The following is a 22373-nucleotide window of genomic DNA, read 5'->3' as shown; positions in this document are numbered from 1 at the left end:
GTCCAGTGCTCTTTTTGATCAAAGCTAGGAGATTCTAGATGGCAAAAGGAGTTATTAAAAACAGTCACTTTGAAGGATTTCCCATTTTCCCATCTGCTTGTCTGCCCAGCTTCACACCTCTGTGCTGGAGAGAGTGAGGGTGTTTGCTGATCTGGAAGAATTTCAACCCATTAGCCACTCTTGTGTGTTAGAATTTCATTTTGGCATCTATTATTTTAGCCACTATAGCTTTTGTTCTTGCAGTAAGGGTTTCCAAAGGGCCTTTATGACATAAATGCAGAGAGATTTGAATTTTCATCACTAGCCAATTAACGCAATTATATCCTATCAAATGTACCACAAGTTCTAAATCATTGATTTTAGATACCCCCTTCTCTGTTTGTCTGAATGTCAGTGTAAGAGTTTCTCATTGTGGAAACCGTAAACATACTAATCAGCAAACTACGATTGAGAACTATAATGCTTCCTGGTTATAACTACTTTTGCTTTTAGGGAACAACATTTTCTATTACCTATGAATATACATATGTGTGAAAAAATAGAACATGGGAGGAAATGGGACGGTAATATGCACATTGTTTCCAAACTTGTTTTATGCACCAAATATATCATGAAATAGTTTCCTAGAAATACATGCACTACCAGAACATCTTGTTTAATATCTGCGAAACAGCCCCCTTTGGGAAGGAGTTATCACTTGTTCTGCTATTTCATTACTAATGGACTTTTAAGCTTTTCCCTATTTCCATTTTGCATGGCATTGTAATAATATGTTCCTGGTTAAAAAAAATTGGCACACTTACTCAGTTTTTCCTTAGAATTGGTTTCTTAGAATTAATTAATTGCACTTTTAAGTATAATTGCTGGCTATGAAGGCCTGTGTATTTGATGTGTGTGTGTGTGTGTGTGTGTGTGTGTGTGTGTGTGTGTTAATGTAGATCGAGCTTAGGGCCTCACACTTGCTAGACAAGTGCTCCACCACTGAGCTGTAGCCCCATCTCTAACATATATATTTTAAATGCATTTGAAATATAGTTTCCTCTAAGAAGAATTTATTGATTTATATTAGGCTCATTATGAGCTGACCACCTTCTTCACACCAATTCTAATATTGGGCAATAAATGCTTTTAAATTTATGTCAATTTAATGGAATGTGGGAAAAAGATCTCACTGTTTTCATTGCATTCCTTCAAATATGGGGACTACATCTTTTTCCTCTTCTTATTGTTGTTTCTTCAAGTTCTCTGCTGTTTTGGGGGAATAAGACAAGCTGCATTTCTTACTGATGGACTAGAGTATTTTGAAGCTGGGAGTGGTAGCACGTGTCTATAATCCCAGAACTTCAGAAGCTGAGACAGGAGGATCACAGGTTTGAGGCTACCTTCAGCAACTTAGTGCGACCTTGTTTCAAAACAAACAAACAAAAACAAACACACAAACAAACAGACAAGGGCTGGGGGTATAGCTTGGATGTAGAAATGCCCCTGGGTTCGATACCTAGTAAGAATTAATTTTAAAAAAGAGTACTTTGAGCATTAACTTTTCATTTTGAACTTTATAACTATATCCTTCCAGCTTGTATTTTTTAATCTGTAAATGGTATTTCTATTAACCTGAAAAAGTTTAGGGTGGTTACATTCATCTGTCTTATTTCTGTTGTTTCTGCCTTTGATATTAGGCTCATGAGACCTTCTTTAATCTAAACTAATGTAATTATTCAACTCTGTTTTCTGAAGACTTTTGAAATTTTACTTTTCCCAACGTTTCAACCTTTAATCTGTCTAGAATACACTTGGAAATAATTTGTTTTTAATGGCTCCTCAGTAGTGGCTGAGAGTTTGAGATTTAACAAAGACCTTTTAAGCAAATGTTAACATGAGGAAGAATGGAGAGACTTTAAAAGGGTCAATTAGCAGAGTAACTCTGGATCAGATGGAACTTTTGTTATATTATTAAGGCAAGAATTCAGATAGATGCATGCATACTTAGTTACTTATGGATACAGGGTTCCCTCCAGAAGTGGTTGGAGGCAGGGTTTCTTGCTTTCTGCTCATCCTGGGCCTTCCTGAGATTCTATATCCTTCTCTTTTCCTGTGTCTGTGCTTGAGAAACTCTTCCACTCAGAAATGCTGACTGCTTCTAGTAAGTTGTATAGTTTCCATCACTTACTCTCTTTCAGCATAAATTTTCCCATCCATTAAAAAGAGGCTGGATGAGATGATGTAAGACCTGGTCCTTCAACTCTAAGTTGGTCTGGCCCATGATTTATAGTTTCCCTTTGTGCTTACATGTCTCCTTCTATCTTCCAGTAAATAACTCTTTTCCTTTTTTTTTTTGGTTTGTTTGTATGTGTGTGGTACTGGTGATTGAACAAGGTCTTGCCAGGTTGATGAGAGCCTACTACTTACTGAGACCGTCCTTAAACCTGGGATTCTCTTGTCTCAGCCTCCCAAGTACTGGGATTCCAGGCGTGCACCACTGCGCCCAGTTTTTTTTCCTCTTAAACTTCTTTCTCTTTTCCTTTTCATATCATCAACTTTTTCTCCTCTTTCTTTTTTAACTGGCCATAACATATAATTATTGTCTAAATTCTATTTGTTACATTCATTAAATTAAATAGTTTTTTTTAACCATCTCTTTTTATTTATTTATTTTTATTTATTTATTTTTTTGGTGGTACTGGGGTTCCTGGAAGCCCTTCTACCCCCGGGCTACACTCCCAGACCTATTTTTACATTTTTATTTGGAAACAGGGTGTCCTAAACCAGCGCGCGCGACTGGCTTCGAACCTGCGCGATCCTCCTGTCTCTGCCTCCCAAGCGCGGGGATTACAAGCGTGCGCCACCACGCCCGGCGACCATCTCTTTTTAATATATAAAACCAGTGAGTGGAATTGCTATTTTTCTCTATATAAATATATTTTTGGACTTAGTTGATCCTTGATTTATTTCAATAGGTCACTGAGCTGGAAAGTACTTTTTCTGATCCAGTCAATATAAAGGAAAATATTTTATCCAGAAAATGGTCATTATATATTGTGGAAAAGATATTAATACACCAGGATTAGTGAAAACTATTTGAGTTTAACATACTGCCTTGTAGAAATCTTTCTTGGTAACAAATGTCATAAGTTTAAATTATAGGTCTTCAAGCATAAATGCCCACTTAACCTTTGTTAATTAGAAAATCAACACATTGTCATTGGAGAGAGCCCCCTGCCGTGTAAGGGCTTTATGCACATTAGTCAGATCTGTGATCATTATCCAAGGTGAGATGTGACTTTAATTTGTGTATCATTTTTCATATGGAACTCTATGCAAGTGTTGCAATTAAAGATTAATTATGGAAATGGTGTATGTAACTACCCGTAATGAATAATAAAGCCATCAAACGCACAGAAGATTGGGACAAATAACCAGGTATTGCATTATATACAAAGGGTGAAAATAATGATGCAGAGGAATTATAAAAAATTTACTTCTTCAATCTCAGAGCTTAATAGTGTTCTTAAAAGGTAAGTTCAATTCCAGAGCATCTCTGCTCAGTCTCACTGGCCACTTGTCTGCTAAAGAGAGAAATCACACCATAGCTACCCACCCCTACCATGAACAAGGCCCTTTGTGAGATATCTTGTAAGTTTGCTTCTTTAATATAAAAATTCTGCCCTTGTAGAGCTTATGATCTTGCAGGGAGAGAAGGAGAGAAGGAGGGAGAGAAAAGGGAGAGAGAGAGAGAGAGAGAGAGAGAGAGAGAGAGAGAGAGAGAGAGAGAGAGAATTTAACAACAAACTCAATAATAAATCAGATATATATTGTATGTTAGAAGGTGGTATCCACTCTGGGAAAAGTAAAGTCAAACAGGGTCAAACAGGAGTAGGGGGGGCTGTGATTTTAAGGAAAGAAGTTAGGATGGGTCCCACTGAGAAATGGACAGATAGAGAACTGATGTGCATGCTCCTGGACAGAGGCTTCTGTGGCGCGGGCGCGCGCGCGCACGCGTGTGTCTGTGTGTGTGTGTGTGTGTGTGTGTGTGTGTGTGTGTGTGTGTGTGTGTTAGCACTTCCCTGCAGGTGGATAGGGAAGGGAGGAGCGGGCTGAGAGCAGCTGCAGGATGCCCGGAGGAGCAAAGCTACTGGTCACCTCCAGAGCTCTGTAAGGCGCTGGGAAAGCCATTCCTAAAATGATAACCAAGGACCTGCCCTTGCCTGCAGATTAATATCACTGTGATCACAAATAGCCACACTACCACACAGGGTACACCTTGATGTGTGGGAGGCAGGAAACAGGGGATGGGAAAACATGAACGGTGACCACAAAGATCTACTTTGCATACTGGCCCTCCATCTTGCTGCCTATGTGATTTTCCCAGGTCCTCCTTGGGGCTCAGTCTTCTCATGTATAACCTCAGCATAACAATATGCACCTTGCATATGTTCCTTGCATGGTCTGTATTCCTAATAGGAAGTACTTACATATACTATATTCCAAACAGGTAATTACACACCTCTTTGTACTGAAGCTCAGTTAATAGTAGGTGTTATGATGGTCACTATTCGTGAGCATAAGCAACTTCTACAGAAACACAGAGATAAATTAAATATATATATATATATAGCCGGGCGTGGTGGCGCACACTTGTAATCCCCGTGCTTGGGAGGCAGAGACAGGAGGATCACACAGGTTCGAAGCCAGCCGTGCACGCTGGCTTAGGAGACCCTGTTTCCAAATAAAAATGTAAAAATAGGTCTGGGAGTGTAGCCCGGAGGTAGAAGGGCTTCCAGGAACCCCAGTACCACACAAAAAAATTAAATATATATAAGATGATGAGTGCACATAAATTTGATTTCAGAGGCAATATGAATATTGTGGACTGGCTTGTGCCCCTGAACCCCTACTCTTTAACTGATCTGTTGAAGCCCTAAACCAATGTGACTGTTTTGGGGTTGTATAGGATCTTTAAAGAGGTTTTAAGGTTCAACAGGTTATAAGGTCGAGACTCTAATCCAATGTAATTGATGTCCTTATAAGAAGAGAAAGAGACACCAGATATGTCCTTGTTCAGAAAAAAGACCACGTGAAGACATAGCAAGAAGATGGTGGTTCAACGGCCAAGGAGAGAAAGTCCAACCCCCATTGACACCTTGATTTTGTACTTACAAGCCTCCAGAACTGTGAGAAAATAAATTTCTGTTGCTCAGCCCCCTCCCCAACCCCAGTCCATGGTATTTTGTTATGGCAGCTCCAGCAGACAAAGACCATGAACAGAGTTCACGTTAGGCTTGGGCTGATTCAGCCTGCCGGAGAGAGTGACCCTGGGGCCCTTTTTTCTATTGGGGATTGATCCTTGGGGTATTCTATCTCTGAGCTATGCCCCCAGCCATATTTTATTTTTTATTTTGAAACAGGGTCTCGCTAAGTTGCCGAGACCTGCCTTAAACCTGTGATCCTCTTGTTTCTGTCTCTCAAGGACTGAGATTGTGGGCAAGAGCTCATATTTTAACTTCTCTGTTTCCATGGGTAACACAGAGTTAGGATGGGCAACATCTCTATCTCATCTGCTGTGGAGGTCTGTATCTGCATCTGGATTGGAGAAACTGTGAGCTGGCATAGGGACTGGGACTGGGACTGGGATGGTATTAAGACTGGTGGGAAACAAAGTTATGACTCCTCTGTGTCCAGCTGACACCCTCTAACCTTGGCTTTTCTACACAGCAGCAATATGTGTCCTGGGTAGGCAAAGGAGGATGAGCTGCTATGTTCTTGGATAGAGTTCCCAGAGTTGGGGGTGTTGTACCTGTTCTATATGTGATCACTGTGTGTTAGGTCTTGATTATCAACCTGAACCAATAAAAAAACCTATGGTGTGAGGGCAGATGTGTAAAGCAAAACCAAAACCAGTTATCTGGTTGTTATAGCTAGATACAAAATATCTCCTAAAGAGCTCATTTATTAATGTTTGGAGCTGATGTAATTGCGTCATGAGGGTTGTGATACCAGCAGTGGATAAATCCATTATCCAATGGATCGATCTGGAAGGCGACCCAGACCCACAGGGTATGGCTGGAGGTGGGTTTCTGGGGGTGCAACCTTGGGGATTATATATGGTCCCTCCTTCCCTGTTCACTCTCTCTTGCTTCCCATCCTTGCTGTGTGGAGCACAGTCCATGTGCTCTTCATTTTTCTCCCACCTCCTCCCTGAGATCCGAGGTCCTCGGCCTCACATGAACTTAAGACAAAACCATAAGAAAAGAAATCTTTCCTCTAAATTACATGGTCAGTCATTTAGATTATAGCTGTAAGAATGTTGACCGGAGCATTGGTTAAGCCAAGAACTCCAGAATGGCTGATGTCTTCCCTAGTAGAGGGAGTTAAAGGAAATTGGACCTATTCCTCACTGTGGAGCTGCATGATTGACAGATATCGACCAGCGACTCCTCTGTCAGCCAGATCTTGAAGGACATATGTGGAAAAAGCTTCCGCACACTCAGAGCATGAGGCTTCAGAGAATTGCCTTTCCAGAGAGAGCTCAGAAGTGCTCATTCATAACTTCATTCAATAGAATGGATTTTTATTTTTAGTTCATTATTACTACATAGATTTTTTTATATCCTCAGAGTAAAGAACATATAGAAAATGTGACTCGAAACTCTTAAACTGGAAGAAAATTCCAAAATGAAGCCTGAAGGGATACTGTGAGTCCATCAACAGAAAACAATCACATGCGTCTAAATGTGAACTGTTCTGTGATGGGGATGGAACTAAGGGATCTTGGAGGCTGTGGTGGCCAGACAAGCAGGATAAAATATTAACTATTTAAAAATGTATATTAATGGAATATTGTCTCCACCAGCCACTGTTCCTATACTTTATATATTTCAATTCTTAGATATAAGTATGATTCCCATTTTATTTTCTTTATGGTACTGAGGATTGAACCCAGGGGCATTCTACCTCTGAGGTGCGCCCCCAGCCCTATTTTTCATTCTTTATTTTTGCAAAAGGGTCCCACTAAGTTTTTGAGGGCCTCACTAAATAGCTGAGTCTGGCCACAAACCTTCAATCCTCCTGTCTCAGCCTCCCAAGTACTGGGATTAGTGTGTGCCACCATGGCTGGCTATCATTGCCATTTTAAAGATAAGGAAACTGAGACCAATAGAGTCAGTTCCCTCAATGTCACATGGCAAGTAATTGGCTAGATTCACAGCCAGGCTTCCTGGCTTTCACACCCGTGCAGTATCATGCTATAGCTGCCATCTGGATGTGAGGGTATGCAGCATATCAGGATCTTTCTTCTCCTTCATCTAACATTGTCCCAGGACTCATAGTGCTTACATATGGAAAATGCCGATGTGAAATTAACACCCAAAACATGTCATTCACTGCCTGCTAGGACAGTGTCTCTGAAGCCACAGGGTAGGGGATGCTCATGAGGAGATGCAGTGCTTACAGTTCAGAGCCGGGCATGTAGATGCCTGAACCAATCTCCAGGTCAACAAAGAAGAGACACTTCTTTGATGCCATCTCTGAAGTCACATTTTAAAAATTAGTGCAAAAGCTTACTAGTATAATTTTGAAGCCATGGTAGATGTGGGCTGTGGATACTGGTTGGTGGTGGGTGGTCAGTCCCTTCCGTCGGCTCACTTGGACTGCACTGATTTCAGAAGGCCTCGCTCTGCAGCAGGCTCAGACATTCAAATCTCACATAAGTTGACATATGAGAGATTACAGTGCCAGACCACTGCTTCCTGGTCAGATCTAAAGTTTATATAGTTACCAGGAACTTTAGTAAACATTAGTGTGAACCCATACTTCAAATACATCAGCTAAGAACTCTAAGCATTTCTTTTATAAGCATTCATATGTTATTTTGCATATATTGTGTCTCCTGCTGGTGAGTTTTGCTCCCATTTGAAGCAAAATAAATATCTTTCTGCTGGTCTTAATATCTTTCTCCTCTACCTCCAATCACCTTTATTATCTATCTTTTGCTGATGTGGTGGTGCTACTGGGGATGGAACTCAGGGGATTTCTACCTTTGACCTACACCCCAGCCCTTTAAATTTTTTTTTAATTGTGAAATAGGGTTTCACCAAGTTATTGCGTGCTGGTCTCAAATCTGAATCCTTCTGTCTGCTTCCTAAGCATTGGGATTACAGCCTCATGCCATGGCTCCTCTTTATTATCTATCTTTTAAGGTATTCATGCCAAACAACCATGTCTAGTGTCTTTGAATCTGGTGCCCAGAATTCCAGGGCTGGAATTCATCCAGGACCTCATTTTCATCCCCCTCAAAGTCAAGGCTTCAGAGGAGCCTTTGTAAATGGTTCCACATCAAGGCTGAAGGGGTAGATCTGAGAGGAATCAACAGAGCTGTGATAACCAGCTGTGATAGCCAGCTCTGTGATACCCAGCTGTGATAGCCATGGGCTTCCCAGGCCATGAGGGCAGAAGGAAAAGAAATGAAGCTTCAGGATTAAGAAAAAAGGGAGAGAGAGAGGAGGGTCAACAGAAAGGTGGAGAGAACAAAATGGTGGAGTGTTTTGAAATCAGGATTTCAAATAGCAAGAGGTTATGAATGTTAAATTATACCTGGAGCGCCGGGTGTGGTGGCGCATGCTTATAATCCCTGCTCTTGGGAGGCGGAGACAGGAGGATCGCGCAGGTTCGAAGCCAGCCGCACTGGCTTAAGAGATCCTGTTTCCAAAAATAAAATAGGTCTGGGAGTGTAGCCGGGAGGTAGAAGGGCTTCCAGGAACCCCAGTACCACCACCACCACCACCAAAAAAAAATTATACCTGGAGGTCAAGGAAAATCAGACAACAGTAAAGGACTACTGGACTTGGTTATTTTTGAGATTGACATTTCAATGTGACAATGAGGTGCTTCCTAACGAGGGATGGATATAATGAGAGAATTGACTTAGCTGGGTTAGAGACACCACTGGCTTAACAATCCATTGTAAGCAAAGATGGCTGCCCCCTATCTGAGTGGCCTTAAGGCCCCATTACAATTTGGACTAAAAATGTGCCCCCAAAGCTCCTGTGTTGAAGCGTGTCCCCAGCACAGCAAGCTTCAGGGATGGGGTGCTGCTGGAGGGGGCAGGTCACTGACATGTGGTCTTGGGAGCTACGCCTCTACAGGCTCCCTCCTCTCGCCCTCTCTGCTTTTGGTCACCATGATGTGAGGGTCCCGTCCCTCTGCCATGTGTCCTTCTGCCACCATCACAGCCTCCACCACCACTAGTTTATGCCTCTGGGCTGGCCCCATGGGCTGAAACCACTGACACCACGAGTCCCAAAAATGATTTCCTCTTCTAAGTCGTTCTTGTGGGGTATTTTGTTCACAAAGATGGGAAACTGTCTAAAACTTTGAGGTTTTGTGTGGGGAGGGGGTGAGCAACATGTGAGATGAAACAGAAAAGGATTCGAGTGGGAGGCGACTCTAGAAGGTTTCTCTGCACCCTCAACTTTCTGGGAGAGGTATAAGTCAGGCACAAGCTTTCTCTTCTCCCCTGAGAGGGCATTTGGTCATCTCATGGGAATGAGCATGAGCTAACCAGGGTACACGACAAGACCTCAGAGGACAGCAAGCCCCCGGGAAGAAGGCCACACGAAGTATCACTGTGTCAGCAAGGCTGCACCAGCAAGAGAGCAGAACACTGGAACGGTAACACATGGACACCTCGAGGATGGTGCCGACGCCACGAGGCAGCAAATGAGCATTATGATCCCTTCGTAACACTGGAAACGGGGGCATGACACCCATTAGGAATGAGAATTGGTGGGGGATATTGAGATGAGAGAAATTTTACTTGGTGAAATAAAGATTTCCTTGGTGGGGGTTGAATAGTAGGATGGGAACAGAGCTAAAGGACATTTTAGTAGGTTAGGATACTAGGTTAAAATCCTTCCCCGTGAGCAACTGGAAAGGACAAGGAGCTCAGAAGAATGAAAGAAAAGATAAGAACTATGGAGGGGAGAAGTGTCAACATGTGGATAACAACAGCCTCCTGAAAAGAGAGCAGAGCAAACACAGGCCGGGAACTGTTGGAAGAATTAGAAATCCAGAACTTTCTAGAATAAATGATGTCGGGCTTTAGATCAAAGGGGCTCATCAAGTCCTTAATCAGATAAGAAAATATCAACAACAAAACAACACCTGAACCTCTAGCTGTGGACCTTGGGACCCACAACGACAGGGATTCATATAGAGGACTCAGAAGGCCTCAGAGCGTGGGTGGGAAGCCTTACATCTTTACTTTCATTAACTCTAAAAGATAGTTAGCATTTCCTTCAGTTAGGAATATAGGAAAGACCCCAGTAATATTAGCAATACTTGTGATATTGCTGTCAATAGAAATGAGAAATATTTTAATATTGCATTACAGTTATAGGTTTTGAAAAGACTCACTTATGTTCATGATTAATTTGAAATTATGGTAGCTACTAGACTTGACATCAGGTCATGTTATTTAAAGCACCAGTATTAAATGTGTGTTATTACAATATCACCAATTTGATGTTTTAGAAATTTTGATAACTTTGTTATATTTTGTTCCTTCTGGAATTTTATAGACTTTATTTTATTCATATTAAACATTATTCCTGGAAGAGGTATATAGGCTTCCCCAGACTGCTCAAGAGATTCATGGTTCCAAAAGGTTTACAAACTTCTGCATTGTAGTGAAGTTAAGAAACATGAAAGCAACAAGAAGTTCCTAAAAGCTTTCAGAGACAAAAAAAACCCCACCCCCAAACAGAAATAAGAATGTAACCTAAGTCAAACTACTCAATAGTAATGCTGGCTATAAAAGATAATCAACCAGTATCCTCAGGGTGTCCATTTAGATAGGGGAACCTTGAAGACATCTGTAGGCAGCAATTTCCTAGACAGGCTCACCTGGGAGCCTTTCTTTATCTTTCTTTTTGCAGCGCTAGGGATCAGACTGAGTAAAAAGGGAAATGAATCTAAGAGGAGATAGGAGATTTGGGAAGTGAGAGTAAGTAAAAAAAAATTAAAGTTTTTAATTAGCAACTATGAGTAAGAACATTTATATTACTCTACAGTCAAAACTACAGATGGTATCCACATGGCAGGGCAAGGTGAGGTTAGTAGGTCGGCATCCCTCGGGTTCCTGTTTTCTGCAGAAGGACAGGGTGGGTACTGATACATCTTAGTGGATGACAGAGAAAAGAAAGCATCAGGGTGAGTCTTGCTGCTTGAGGGGTAGCTCCCAGAGAAATGACAGTAGAATGTACAACTTTCAGATCAATGGGATAGTATTCACTTTATCAACGGAAAGTAGACTGGGGTGGGGAGTGGGCAAACAAATCAACAAAACATAGCAAATCCCAAACACAAGTAAGAAGAAAATGCAGAAATATATCCTAATGTAATTGCAGCTACAATCAGCAGACAAAAAGATAGACCTCACACTGGATTTTTAAAAATTTAGCAATACATCTGAGAGATACATTGAGACAAAAATACAAGCTCCTATATAAAAACCACCACCAGGCACATACTAACAACAAGAAGAAGGCTAGAGTAAGGCTAGAATAGTAGTTCCAGAGTGAGATGAGAAACATAAGGAATAAAGATGGAAATTATATATCGGTCCAAGAAACCATCTATCAAGAGGATCATGAACATGCCTAACTAGAAAAATACTTGGGACTTGCACAAAGCTCCCACCGAAAGGACTGATGGGAATCCAAGAAACAGAGTTTGAGGTATGCACTCAGAAACTGCTGGGTCGAGAACAACACTCATTGCAACTGGGTAAATTTATATAACCTATGACTCGGTAATTCTCCTGGATTTGCACACACGTAAGTACACCTCCACCTCCACCTCCCCTCACAAGAAACTCTTGTGCAGGTGACTGGGGAATGTGCATAAATACAGTCACTGAAGGGTTATTTGTGGTAGCAGAGTAGGGGAACTGATATATTCGTCATTAGGGGACGGAATAAATGATGCGTGTTCTATACACATAATGGTGCACTATACACATAGCATTCACGGAATCACACAAATAGATCTTAAAGCACGGGGCCGAGTGGAAGGAGAGAAGCAGATCTGCAGTACAACATCATCACATAAAGCCTTACATACACACGGGATGCAGTGGATTTCAAGGATCTATGCATATTTTGAGCTAATACACAGAAGGTGGGATTCAAAGGCTGCACAGAAAATACACTCACATGGGTGCCAGGAGTAGTGAGAAAATGAAATTGGGAATGATGAAAAAAAAAGGGGGGAAATAATAAGGTGACATTAAAACAAATGAGGGGCACTGTCAAGATATGACAAGAGGATCATAAAAGAAGGAAAGACTCACAATCCTGCCATCAAGGGACCCTGAAAAAAGAAAAGAGAGGCCCAGGAGAGTAGAGAGGACAGAGGGAAGGGTTTATGGGGAACAATCCTGTTTATCTGAAGGCAGAACGAATGCAGTGCGTATCTTCTCTTTTGCTCTCTTACTGTACCCTAGGAGGAAATGTGGGGGGTTGTAAGTATCTAACCCTTCAGTGTTTGTGTCACCGATGCTAATTTCTTTAACCATTTCTTCTATGTGACAATTAACATTCGTTATCATGAAATTTTGTTGGAAGAATCTATATCATAAATTATTTGATAAACTTGTTGGACATTTTTTCTGTATGAATTGAAAAATTGGTACCTTCATATTAACACGCCTTTTCTGGGTCAGGCCTTTCCAAACGCCATGAGAAAACCGCAACAGGACACCAGAGTCCCTGGAGCATTTTTTCCCAAGGCACATGCTACTTTAAACAGAAGGTGTACCACACACTGGCTCCTAATATGAGGTTCAAAATATTTCTCTTAATGGTTCCTACACATACAACCTCTACATTCAACTCAGTAGTTCAGCACCCGTGGAAATAGGTAGTTAACAAACTATCTTCTAGTCGAGGGCTCAGAAGAGGTTAATATACACTCAGTTTGATTATGTTGGGAGCACAGAATAAAAAGAGTAAAAACTGTGCCTATCATGATTCACCTAAACCAGACACCTGGAGCGAATTCAAGCACTTAATTCCTTTTGACCACTAAGGGCATGATATTGGCCACTAAGGGAAAGGCAGGTATTAGGGGAGACAGACCATCTATCCTTTCCTGTGGTGGGCGTGGTGTTTGGGGTGGTTCATTGAGAAGAAAGTAGCTGACTTGTGCCAAAGCGTGGCGAGCTTGGCTAAAGGTGGTTGGCTGAGAAGAGAATAAGAGCCCGGGCCACCCACCTGGTGGAGGGGCAGGCCTTCTGTATAGCAGCATCTGTAATGGATTCATATGCTTGCTTTGCATGGAGTTTATTGATTTCATTTATTTTTTTTCACTAGATTTTAATCTAGCAAACCATCTGATTTCTTTACTTATGACAGTGGTTTCTAATGATATCACCCCCTATCTCTATCTGGGAGTAAACCAGAGACCAGTCATCCAGGTTTGGGGCAGAAACTTAGTCTTAGGGTCTCAGGCAATATCTTTGCACCTGCCAAACAGGTGAGACCTCAATTTGATGTCGAGGAGATTGAAAACTATGTTCAAAGTCGAGATTGATCTGAAATGTTTTCTTTTATAATATTCTGACTTTCCCCGTGATTTTTTTTGTGTGTGTCTGTCATGCTTGATTTCAGTCTGTGATACTTGGTGGAAAAGATATCTATTTCTTGGTGAAAAAGATATTTCTAAAGATGGCAAATATCAAATTTCAAGGAAAAGAATTTTAAAGTAAGATTATATGGAAAAAAAACCCTTGTTTCTTTGGAAATGGGATTGTTATACTTAGATATAAAATGTCCCCTAAGGAGTTCATTTATTAATACTCAGGGTTGATATAGTTGAGTCATGAGGGTTGTAATCCCACGGTCATGGGCTTATCTGGGTGGTGGCCCAGGCTGGTGGGCTGTGGCTGGAGAAGGTAGGTGTGTGGCCTCGGGGATTGTGTATGGATCTTCTCCCCACACTCCATCTCTTTTTTCTCCCCCATGTGTGAGTAGCACACCCACATGCTCTCCTATCTCTGCTTCCTGCTGGCCACGTTCTGAGATCCATGGTCCTCAGCCTCATATAGACTAAACTAAAAAACTCTGCCTTCTTCTACATTACTGGTCAGGTCTTTACACTATGGCTGTGAGAATACTGACCAGAACAGGGATAATCTAGTTTTGAATGTGAGTATTAGTTCCAAGAAGTAGCGAAAAATATAATATCTCCTTAATTAATTAATTTGTTAACTCAGCACATATTAACTGAGAAAACACTGCCCCACAGTTGCCTAGACTCTATTATTTTTGGTCTATGCAGTCATGTAGTTTACCATCTGGTAATCACAAGTCCTAAGGAAAGCTGAAAATGGCGACTGGATGTCTACTTTAGATTTCACGGTGAGGGAAGGTGTTCCTCCGGAGGTATTGGAAGGTCAGACTGGAATGGCAGGAAGGAGCCAGCCTTGTCAGTGTCCGGGCGATGTCCCAGGCAGGGAGAATACACAGGGCAAGTGCTATGAAGCAGGAACAAGCCTGGCATATTCACACAAAGCTCGGACCAGACGTAGCCATCTGAGGGGGATCATGTAACGTCATAAAGACTCAAGTGAGGAGTGTCATTCCCTGAGAAGAGTGGCAGTTTCTTATTCACCCATCCTTTGTGTCTGACGGGGTCCTCTGCCTGCCTTGGTCTTTGCTGTGAGACTCTGTAATACACAGAACACCTGCCAGGACTGCTCTGACTTCCGACCCTACAGGCTCCCCATCAATGACATTCTCCTATTAGATTCCTCAGCTTTGGGCTGGGGATGTGGCTCAGTGGTAGAGTCCCTGCCTAGCATGCACGAGACCCTGGGTTTAATTTCCAGTACTACGAAATAAATACATAAATAAAGAAATATTAGTTAGACTCCATAACTGAGCGCATTGAACCCATTGAGATGGGTTCTTCTGTGTACTGTGGGAAACGTTCTGCACAGCCTATGGCTAACAGCGTTTCATTTCCCAAAGGCCTCCTGGGCCACAGTATCTTCCCAGACAAAGGACACTCCTATGTACTGACCCTCCTATGTACTGACCAACATGGCTGAATTTAGATAGGCTTCTTCCTGACCCTATACTCTGGACTCTTGTTTTCAAGAATATTTGCTTTATAAAATGTATAAAGTCATTGCCAATTCTTTTTCTGTCTCTTTGAGTTGGGACTCTTTTTATAAAACTTTCTTGGGAGAGTTTTATAAGCCAGGGATGTCTTTCTAGGGACCTGGGGGCCACTGGGGAAATGGGAATATTAAAGGTGATAGGGCCCCATCTCCCAGTCTCCATCACAGATGGAAACAACTTCCCCAGGCTGTCTTGCCCCAAGTTTTTTTTTTTTTTTTTTTTTTTAACACAACGAAACAACAAAATAACTGCTGCTCCTGGTTGAAGTGGAGTTAAGCTGGGCCTGAGTTCTGGTCTCTGTCCCCTGTTACAGCAGCCTCGAAGAAATCCTGCTGAGCCTGGTCAAGGCTGCCCAGTGCTAGACAAGTGGCCGAGTGCCCGGGCTCTGGAATCAGACCCTCTGGGACCAAGTTCCTTGTCTTTTACAAGAAGGCATAGGACCTCAGGAGAGTTCTTTAATCTTTAGCTTCAGTTTCTTCCCTGAGAAAATAAAACTGATATTATCCAGGAACTAGTGATATTATCTACTGCGTAGTGCTCTGTGTGGATTATGTGAGGTGCAGGCATGGGAAGAGCCTGGCCTTGAGAAGCGGCATCCTGGGCATCTCAGCCAAACTTGTGTTGTTTCTCCTGAGTCAGTGTTAGGGAAAATGGGGGAGGACACACTTTCTATTATAATTAGAGCACTTTGTATTGAGTTATGTGGATGTATATGTCTATCGGTCTCTCTTTTTCTGTATGTGTGTTTATGTTTTTCTCTGTGTGTATATATATATATATATATATATATATATATATATATATATATGTGTGTGTGTGTGTGTGTGTGTGTGTGTGTGTGTGTGTTATTATGTATATATTGTGTGTGTGCATGTGTGTGTATGGATATGTCCATGTCCATGTCCATGTGGCTGTGAGGACTTTGGTACTGGGTAGGCAGTGAGGGAAAGGACTCCCAAGAGATAAGGGTTACGGAAAACAAAATCCAGACCCCTTAAAGTAGGAAGGTGGTTTCATGTTGTTCAACAGCCCTGAACACAAACGATCACATGCGGAGGAGTAGAGCCAAGATGTCAAGAACCAAAAATCTGTACGCACCAACTATAGGCCCGTGGGCTGTTGCCATGTGTAGACCAGGGAACAAACGTGCAGAACAAACTCTCATGACCTCAGAGGATTATCGACCTTAGATGACAAATTAGCTAAATCAAGAACAATATGAAAAGTGGGGACTTTCCTCATAGTGCTACATAAAGGGACTTTAAACATATATGAAGCCCCATGCTAAGCACCCAGATCAGCTACCCTCCCTAAGTCCTTCACCTGTGTCAGAGCTTTAACCTTGATAGTCTCTTTGGTGGGTGGAATGGACTTTGGGGAAAGGAGGTGTGCAATTGATGATGCTGGAAAACCCTGCTGGACTCTGGAGTCTGCCAAGGCCCCTCAGGGGGCCGGGCGTGGTGGCACACTGCTTGCAATCCTTGTGCTTGGGAGGCAGAGACAGGAGGATCGCGCTGGTTCGGAGCCAGCCTCGCTGGCTTAAGAGACCCTGTTTCCAAATAAAAAAATATAAAAATAGGTCTGGGAGTGTAGCCCAGAGGTAGAAGGACTTCTAGGAACCCTAGTACCACCAAAAAAAAAAAAAAAAAAAAAAAAAGCCCCTCAGGGGTGCTCTACCTCCAATGCCAGGGATCAAACCTGATTTTATATATTTTGTTGCAAGCTTCCTATGTATGAGAAGTGACCCTTTTATTTACCAGTGGACTTGGGTGCACTTTATCCCTGGCATTTCCTGCTGTGCAGAGTGTGGACTCCCCCTGCTCTCTCTCTCAATACTTGGTATTTCAGCTGGCACTGAAGCTCCCCATTCCTGGTTTTGGAGTGGGGATGGTGCGAGGAGCAGCTGACTAAACAAACCCTGGGACTGAGCTGGAAGAGGCTGGGCTCTTCTGTGGGATGGCCGACCAAGCTCGCTGAGAACGGTCCTGGCGTGCTGGTGTTCATTTGCTTATAAGTCTGTTTAATAAACCGCGGCTCTTTCATACACTCAGGTTGCTGCCCAGGGGAGGAATTTCTGCCAATTCACAAGCCAAGAGCGTAGGAAGCAGCTTCCCTGTTCCTTGCTGGGCTCCAAGTGTCCCCCAAGATGGCTCATCTCCCATTAGACCTACACTCAGCTTCTCACCTGGCACAGAAGGACCTGAAGGATGAGACTGACCTTCCAGCTCCTTTGGCTACATCCTGTACAGCAGAGATGCCCCTGCAGCCTCCAAAGACATTTAAGAAGTGCCGAGAGCCAGGCGCATTGTCATTAGTTTGGATGACATAATCTCTCCTCTTAAGGAGATACTGGGGAGCTGGGTGTCAGCAAGAGACAGGCTCTGGCCCGTGGCTACCTTGGTGCAAATTCGACCAGTCTCTTTTCTGATGAGCCATCAATGGATTTATAACTATGAAATCTAAAGAATTTTTTTTAGCTTCTTTCTTTGACTCAAGGCCCTCAGTGTTACCATCCTCATAAACCCTCTCTTCCTGTGACATTACCTTCTCTTCATTCTCCTTCACTGGATCTTTCCATGTCTCTTCATTCTTCTCCTGAAATATTCCTTTTCAGCCTATCCCTTAAGTGTCATAGAACGGTGGGATTCTGCCTTCAGCTCTCTGCCTCCCCACACACTTTTAGTGTTATTCTCAGGTCATTTTCTCTAAGTGAATCTCCACTCTTTCTGAGACCAAAATAAATACTTCTCCTGTCTCTTTCCATTTTACATCATTACTAGACCTCCAAAGTTCTTCAAGACAACCATATTCTGTGGGCAGGAAGGAATAAAACCAAGGTTAGACCTCTAAATTCAGAGGCAAGGTCAGAAAAATGAGAAATGAAGTCAAACAGAGGCGCCATTTATGGCGCGAATCAAGAAGCGTATACCTGGTATAATGGCTTGGATTTGAGTGTCTCTGGAGCCCTCCCTGGAAGCAAGGCAGCCATGTTGGAGGCAAGGCCTGGTTGCTGAGGACGGGTCCCTGTGGGTGTGACCTTGGGGATTATATGTGTTCCCTCCTCCCCTGTTTTCTCTCTGTCTTCTAGACTCTATGATGTGAGAGCAGCCCTGTTTGTCCTCTCTGTGCCTCCTGCTGCCATGCCCTGAGCTCCACAGACCTGGCTTCATGTGAACTAAACCCCCCAAATCTCCAGAACTGTGAGCAATAAGTCATATAGTCAGTTGTTTTGGATTACAGAAGTGAGAATTCTGGTTTTTTTTTTTTTTTGGTGGTACTGGGGTTCCTGGAAACCCTTCTACCTCTAGGCTACACTCCCAGACCTATTTTAATACTTTTTATTTTGGAAAAAGGGTCTCTTAAAAAAGGTTTGAAGGGCTGGCTTCAAACCTGCGTGATCCTCCTGTCTCCACTTCCCAAGTGCGGGGATTACAAGCGTGTGCCACCACGCCTGGCCAGAAGTGAGAATTCTGACTGAAACACCTGCCATGTTTGGGCTTAGCAGAATTGAAGAAGAAATGTATCATAAGTAATCTGGGCAAGATATAAAATTAGGTGAAATTTGTTTACCCTGTTCAGCAGGACCAAATGGATTTAATATTTAGCTAATAAAAATAATGTACCATATTTGAATCTATCATACGAGAAACGGATTTGGAAAAGGCTGTTTTTTGTTAAGTTGGGGAATATTTGGCCCTACACCGATGGGGCTTATTAACAAGCTGTCCCTCTTGCCAAGCTCATTGACTAATACTTTTGTCCTGCTCACACCACATGAAAAAAAGCAGAGGCATAGTTTCAGCTTTCTCTTTATGACTTTTTTTTTTTTTTTGCAGTTCTGGGAATGGAACCCAGGGACATTCTACCTCTGAGATATAGCCCCAGGCCTATTTTCTATTCTTTATTTTGAAACAGGGTCTCACTGAGTTACAAAGGGCTTCACTAAGTAGCTGAGGCTGTCCGCGAACCATGATCCTCCTGTCACAGCCTCTCGAATGCTGGGATTACAAGCGTGCACCACCACGCCTGGCTTTCTTTATGACTTTCCAATGCTCTGCAATCATCCCAGCAAAACTTGGAAAGGCACTACAGGATTCTGGCCTTCTTTAACATTAACTGACCTTAGTATAAGGGTGGCACCAAGGCGGCAGGTGTTATGAATATGTAAAGGAATAGGTCACACCTGGTTTTGCTTGATGGGAGGTTGCCACACTTGACTGGATTGATCTGTGAACCCCCAGAAACTCAGGAAGGCATCTACAGTGACATACCCACAAAGTCTTTCTAACTCACTTTCTTTTCATTCACTAGAGGAAAATTTGCTGATTTCCTAAAATATGAATACTATGGAAAATAAAATGAAAAATTCATGAAAATAGATGTTACCTTGACATATTTTAGATAGGTTCATCTAGAATATGTCAACAGCAAAAACACTGATGAAGACTAGACTGTTTGACTCAATCCAATTCTTTTATCTGTTAACTTTTTGCTACATTTAAATGTCTTCTTGGCATTGACCTCTTTCCCACAGAGAAAGAGACACTATGTCAGCAAAAGTCTAAATCCTTCTCTGCCTAGAACCTTGAGGATAAGCAGAGAAGGGAACAGATTTCTATTTACCCTTTCAGGCAAATCTGAACTTAGCCCATTTTTTTTTTATCTCTCCTTCCTTCTCTCCCTCTCTCACCCTCTTATAATTTCAAGCAAACCTGCTTAGAGAGTACATTCCTCCTTTCTTCCCTTCTGCCCTCTTTTCCTTCCTTCTTCACAGTTACAAGTGCCCTAAGTTGCCAATTTTATACAGTTCTAGAATCACAAACCAAAAATTGCAGACACCAGAGAGACCTGAGAAATGTCCTGGCCTAACCTCTGATTTTGTAGCTGAGGGCCCTGAGTTCCAAAGCGTGGGATGTGGAGCCCGGCTTGCATCTTCTGAGTCTTCTCATTCCCGTCTGCCTTTGCAGAGACGACAGGCCTAGACACTTACTCTTAGAAGGATCTCGATCAAATCTCTTCACAGGCTGTTTTACTTTTGATTGTTTGCATTGTTGGGATTCTTAAAATCCAAAGAGGAAAGTACTCACCAACAAAGAGCTGGCTGTAGAGCTCCAGGCGGGTGTGGCCTTCTGTCGGGGCCTTGCGGACCTGCTGGGGCAGCCGGTCCACCTGGAGACTGGCCTGTTTGACATTCCTCTCCGCAGTGACCCGGTGCCACTGATCGTCGTTGAGAGGGGTGGGGGACCTCACTACAATCTCCACCGGCCCATTTCCAACATCGAATGAAAAGGACACTTCTGTGGCAGCTGGAGAAGCAAAAGTGCGAAAGATACATGAGTATGTTCCTCCCAGATACAAATAGCAGTGAATTCTACAGGAAAGAGGAGCAAAGAGAGAAAAATAATGGAGCCCAGACACTTGCTACAAAGGTCCAAGGCAAACCCTTCCCAGGAAGGATGAACAATCCATTAGTAACCAAGGGGAGGGAAATGAATTTGTATCAGGGGCCTCTGGGCAGGTATGCATTTATTTCTTTAGTTTATATTTAGACGGCTTCCAAGAGGTTGCTACCATTGACTCTTTCTAGGTAAGGACACTGAGGCTGGAGAAGTTGATGGTGCTAAGACACAAGTGTTTGAGTATCTCTGATCAGCAAGTTAGTGGAGTCAGGATCTGAGCCCAAGTTTGTCGAATTTCAGAGATTGGGACCTTTTGATACCACCTACGATTGGCCTTTCAACTGCTCCAAGGGCAGCATTTTGCAGTCACTTCAAGAGCTTTGTGAAATACCTGGGTGCGGAGATTTTGCCTCCGTTGGTCTGGAACAGGCCATGGTATTTCCAACGACTCTTCAGGAAATGTTAATATGCAGCCAGAATTGAGAACTATTGCTCTGGGGACATTTACAATATTTCATTCATCTTTGAAAGTTAGTAGCCTCTGAATTGCTGAGCAATAAAGGTGACCTGCATTCTTTTTTGACCATCCATGTCTGCCCCAAAGATCGTACAGCCTTCATATAGCACAATCCTTTTGGACATCATGTGATGCGGACCTGGGCTTACCCCTAACTGGGATGCTAGATCATTCTCACCCTCTGCCCTCAGCATGGACCACAAATTATTCTTCCTTTAAGATATCTCCTCCAAGTCAGCTACTTTCCAAAATAAATAACCTCTCAAAAATAGGCCAATGGATTTGGTGGTGGTTTTGTTCACTTTAGTTATAAGCAGCTTCCTTATTTTACATTTTAAGTTTTATGTGCAGTTCCTCAGTGCTTTTCAAACACATTTTTAACGCACATTTTTCTTGGGATTGGCAGAACGGGTAGATCACTGCTCAAACAGCACACACATCCTGAACTGCCTAAGGCCTGGCAGATTCTTTTCCACATTAAAGTGGTACACCAATGGATTTCTTGACTTGGCTTATAAAGATATCCAGCTCTCTATCCATCAGTAAGGCTTCTGTCTAATCTCTAAGCTGTTTAATTAAATATCTGTCATATTTTCTTGGGCTAATGGAAAATTCTGTTTCTTTGGGCTGGTACCATTTTGAGGCAGTGTCGCAAGCAATCAAACTTCTAATTTAAAAAACCACAGTGGGCTGGATTCTCCCAGGACCTAGACTGTTACCCGCCTCTGTCTTGACCCTCTGAAATCTGTGTTAACTTTATAGAGCTTCAGGGATATTAGATACAGAACTCAATTTATCAATCTAATTGTACCGAGGAATTTTGATCTTTCATGTCATTAGAAAAAGGACTTTAATTTTAACACCTGTGGTGATTATACACATAATCCACTAAAATAGCTCATCCACATTGGGAGCCCCTGCCTCCAAGAGCCATGTATGAGGACTTGGCCTGCAAGCCAGTAACCTTAGTCATGGTTTCTATGGAGTAGGAATGGAATGTTGGTAGCGACAGACTGATCCACCAACTGGTCTACCCCAGCAGTTCTGAAACAGTCAACAAGAAAAAGTAGACATGCTCTAAGATTAGACCTGTCCTGTCCTCACAGTGGAGTATCTTAGCAGATGCATTTTATATCTAAATTGTCAAGATAGCAGGAGAAAGAGGCTTCTTGGGCTAAGTAGGAAAGCTGGTTTCGTTTTAAAGGCATCAAATGTCATCAGTGATATTGAATTTAGGAATAAATTGAGTTTAACCCTAAGGTTTGACTTGAAGGATAA

At 42.5% G+C, this 22373-nt stretch overlaps 1 protein-coding gene across 1 annotated transcript in view; it reads right to left on the bottom strand.

Moving 5' to 3' along the window:
- Positions 1-22373, bottom strand: part of CNTNAP2 (contactin associated protein 2) — a gene marked incomplete at both ends in the record, with an annotated part of 1557236 nt that overhangs the window by 214732 nt on the left and 1320131 nt on the right. The window contains one exon of the mRNA XM_080701281.1: positions 20267-20485. Within this exon, the coding sequence (XP_080557407.1) occupies positions 20267-20485 (219 nt within the window). The remainder of the gene's footprint in view (positions 1-20266; positions 20486-22373) is intronic.

The sequence above is a fragment of the Muscardinus avellanarius genome (genome assembly GCF_963383645.1).
Source record: "Muscardinus avellanarius genome assembly, chromosome: 9".
NCBI lineage: Eukaryota > Metazoa > Chordata > Mammalia > Rodentia > Gliridae > Muscardinus > Muscardinus avellanarius.
The sequence above is the reverse complement of the archived record's forward strand: the minus strand, read 5'-3'. Positions and strand labels throughout refer to the sequence as shown.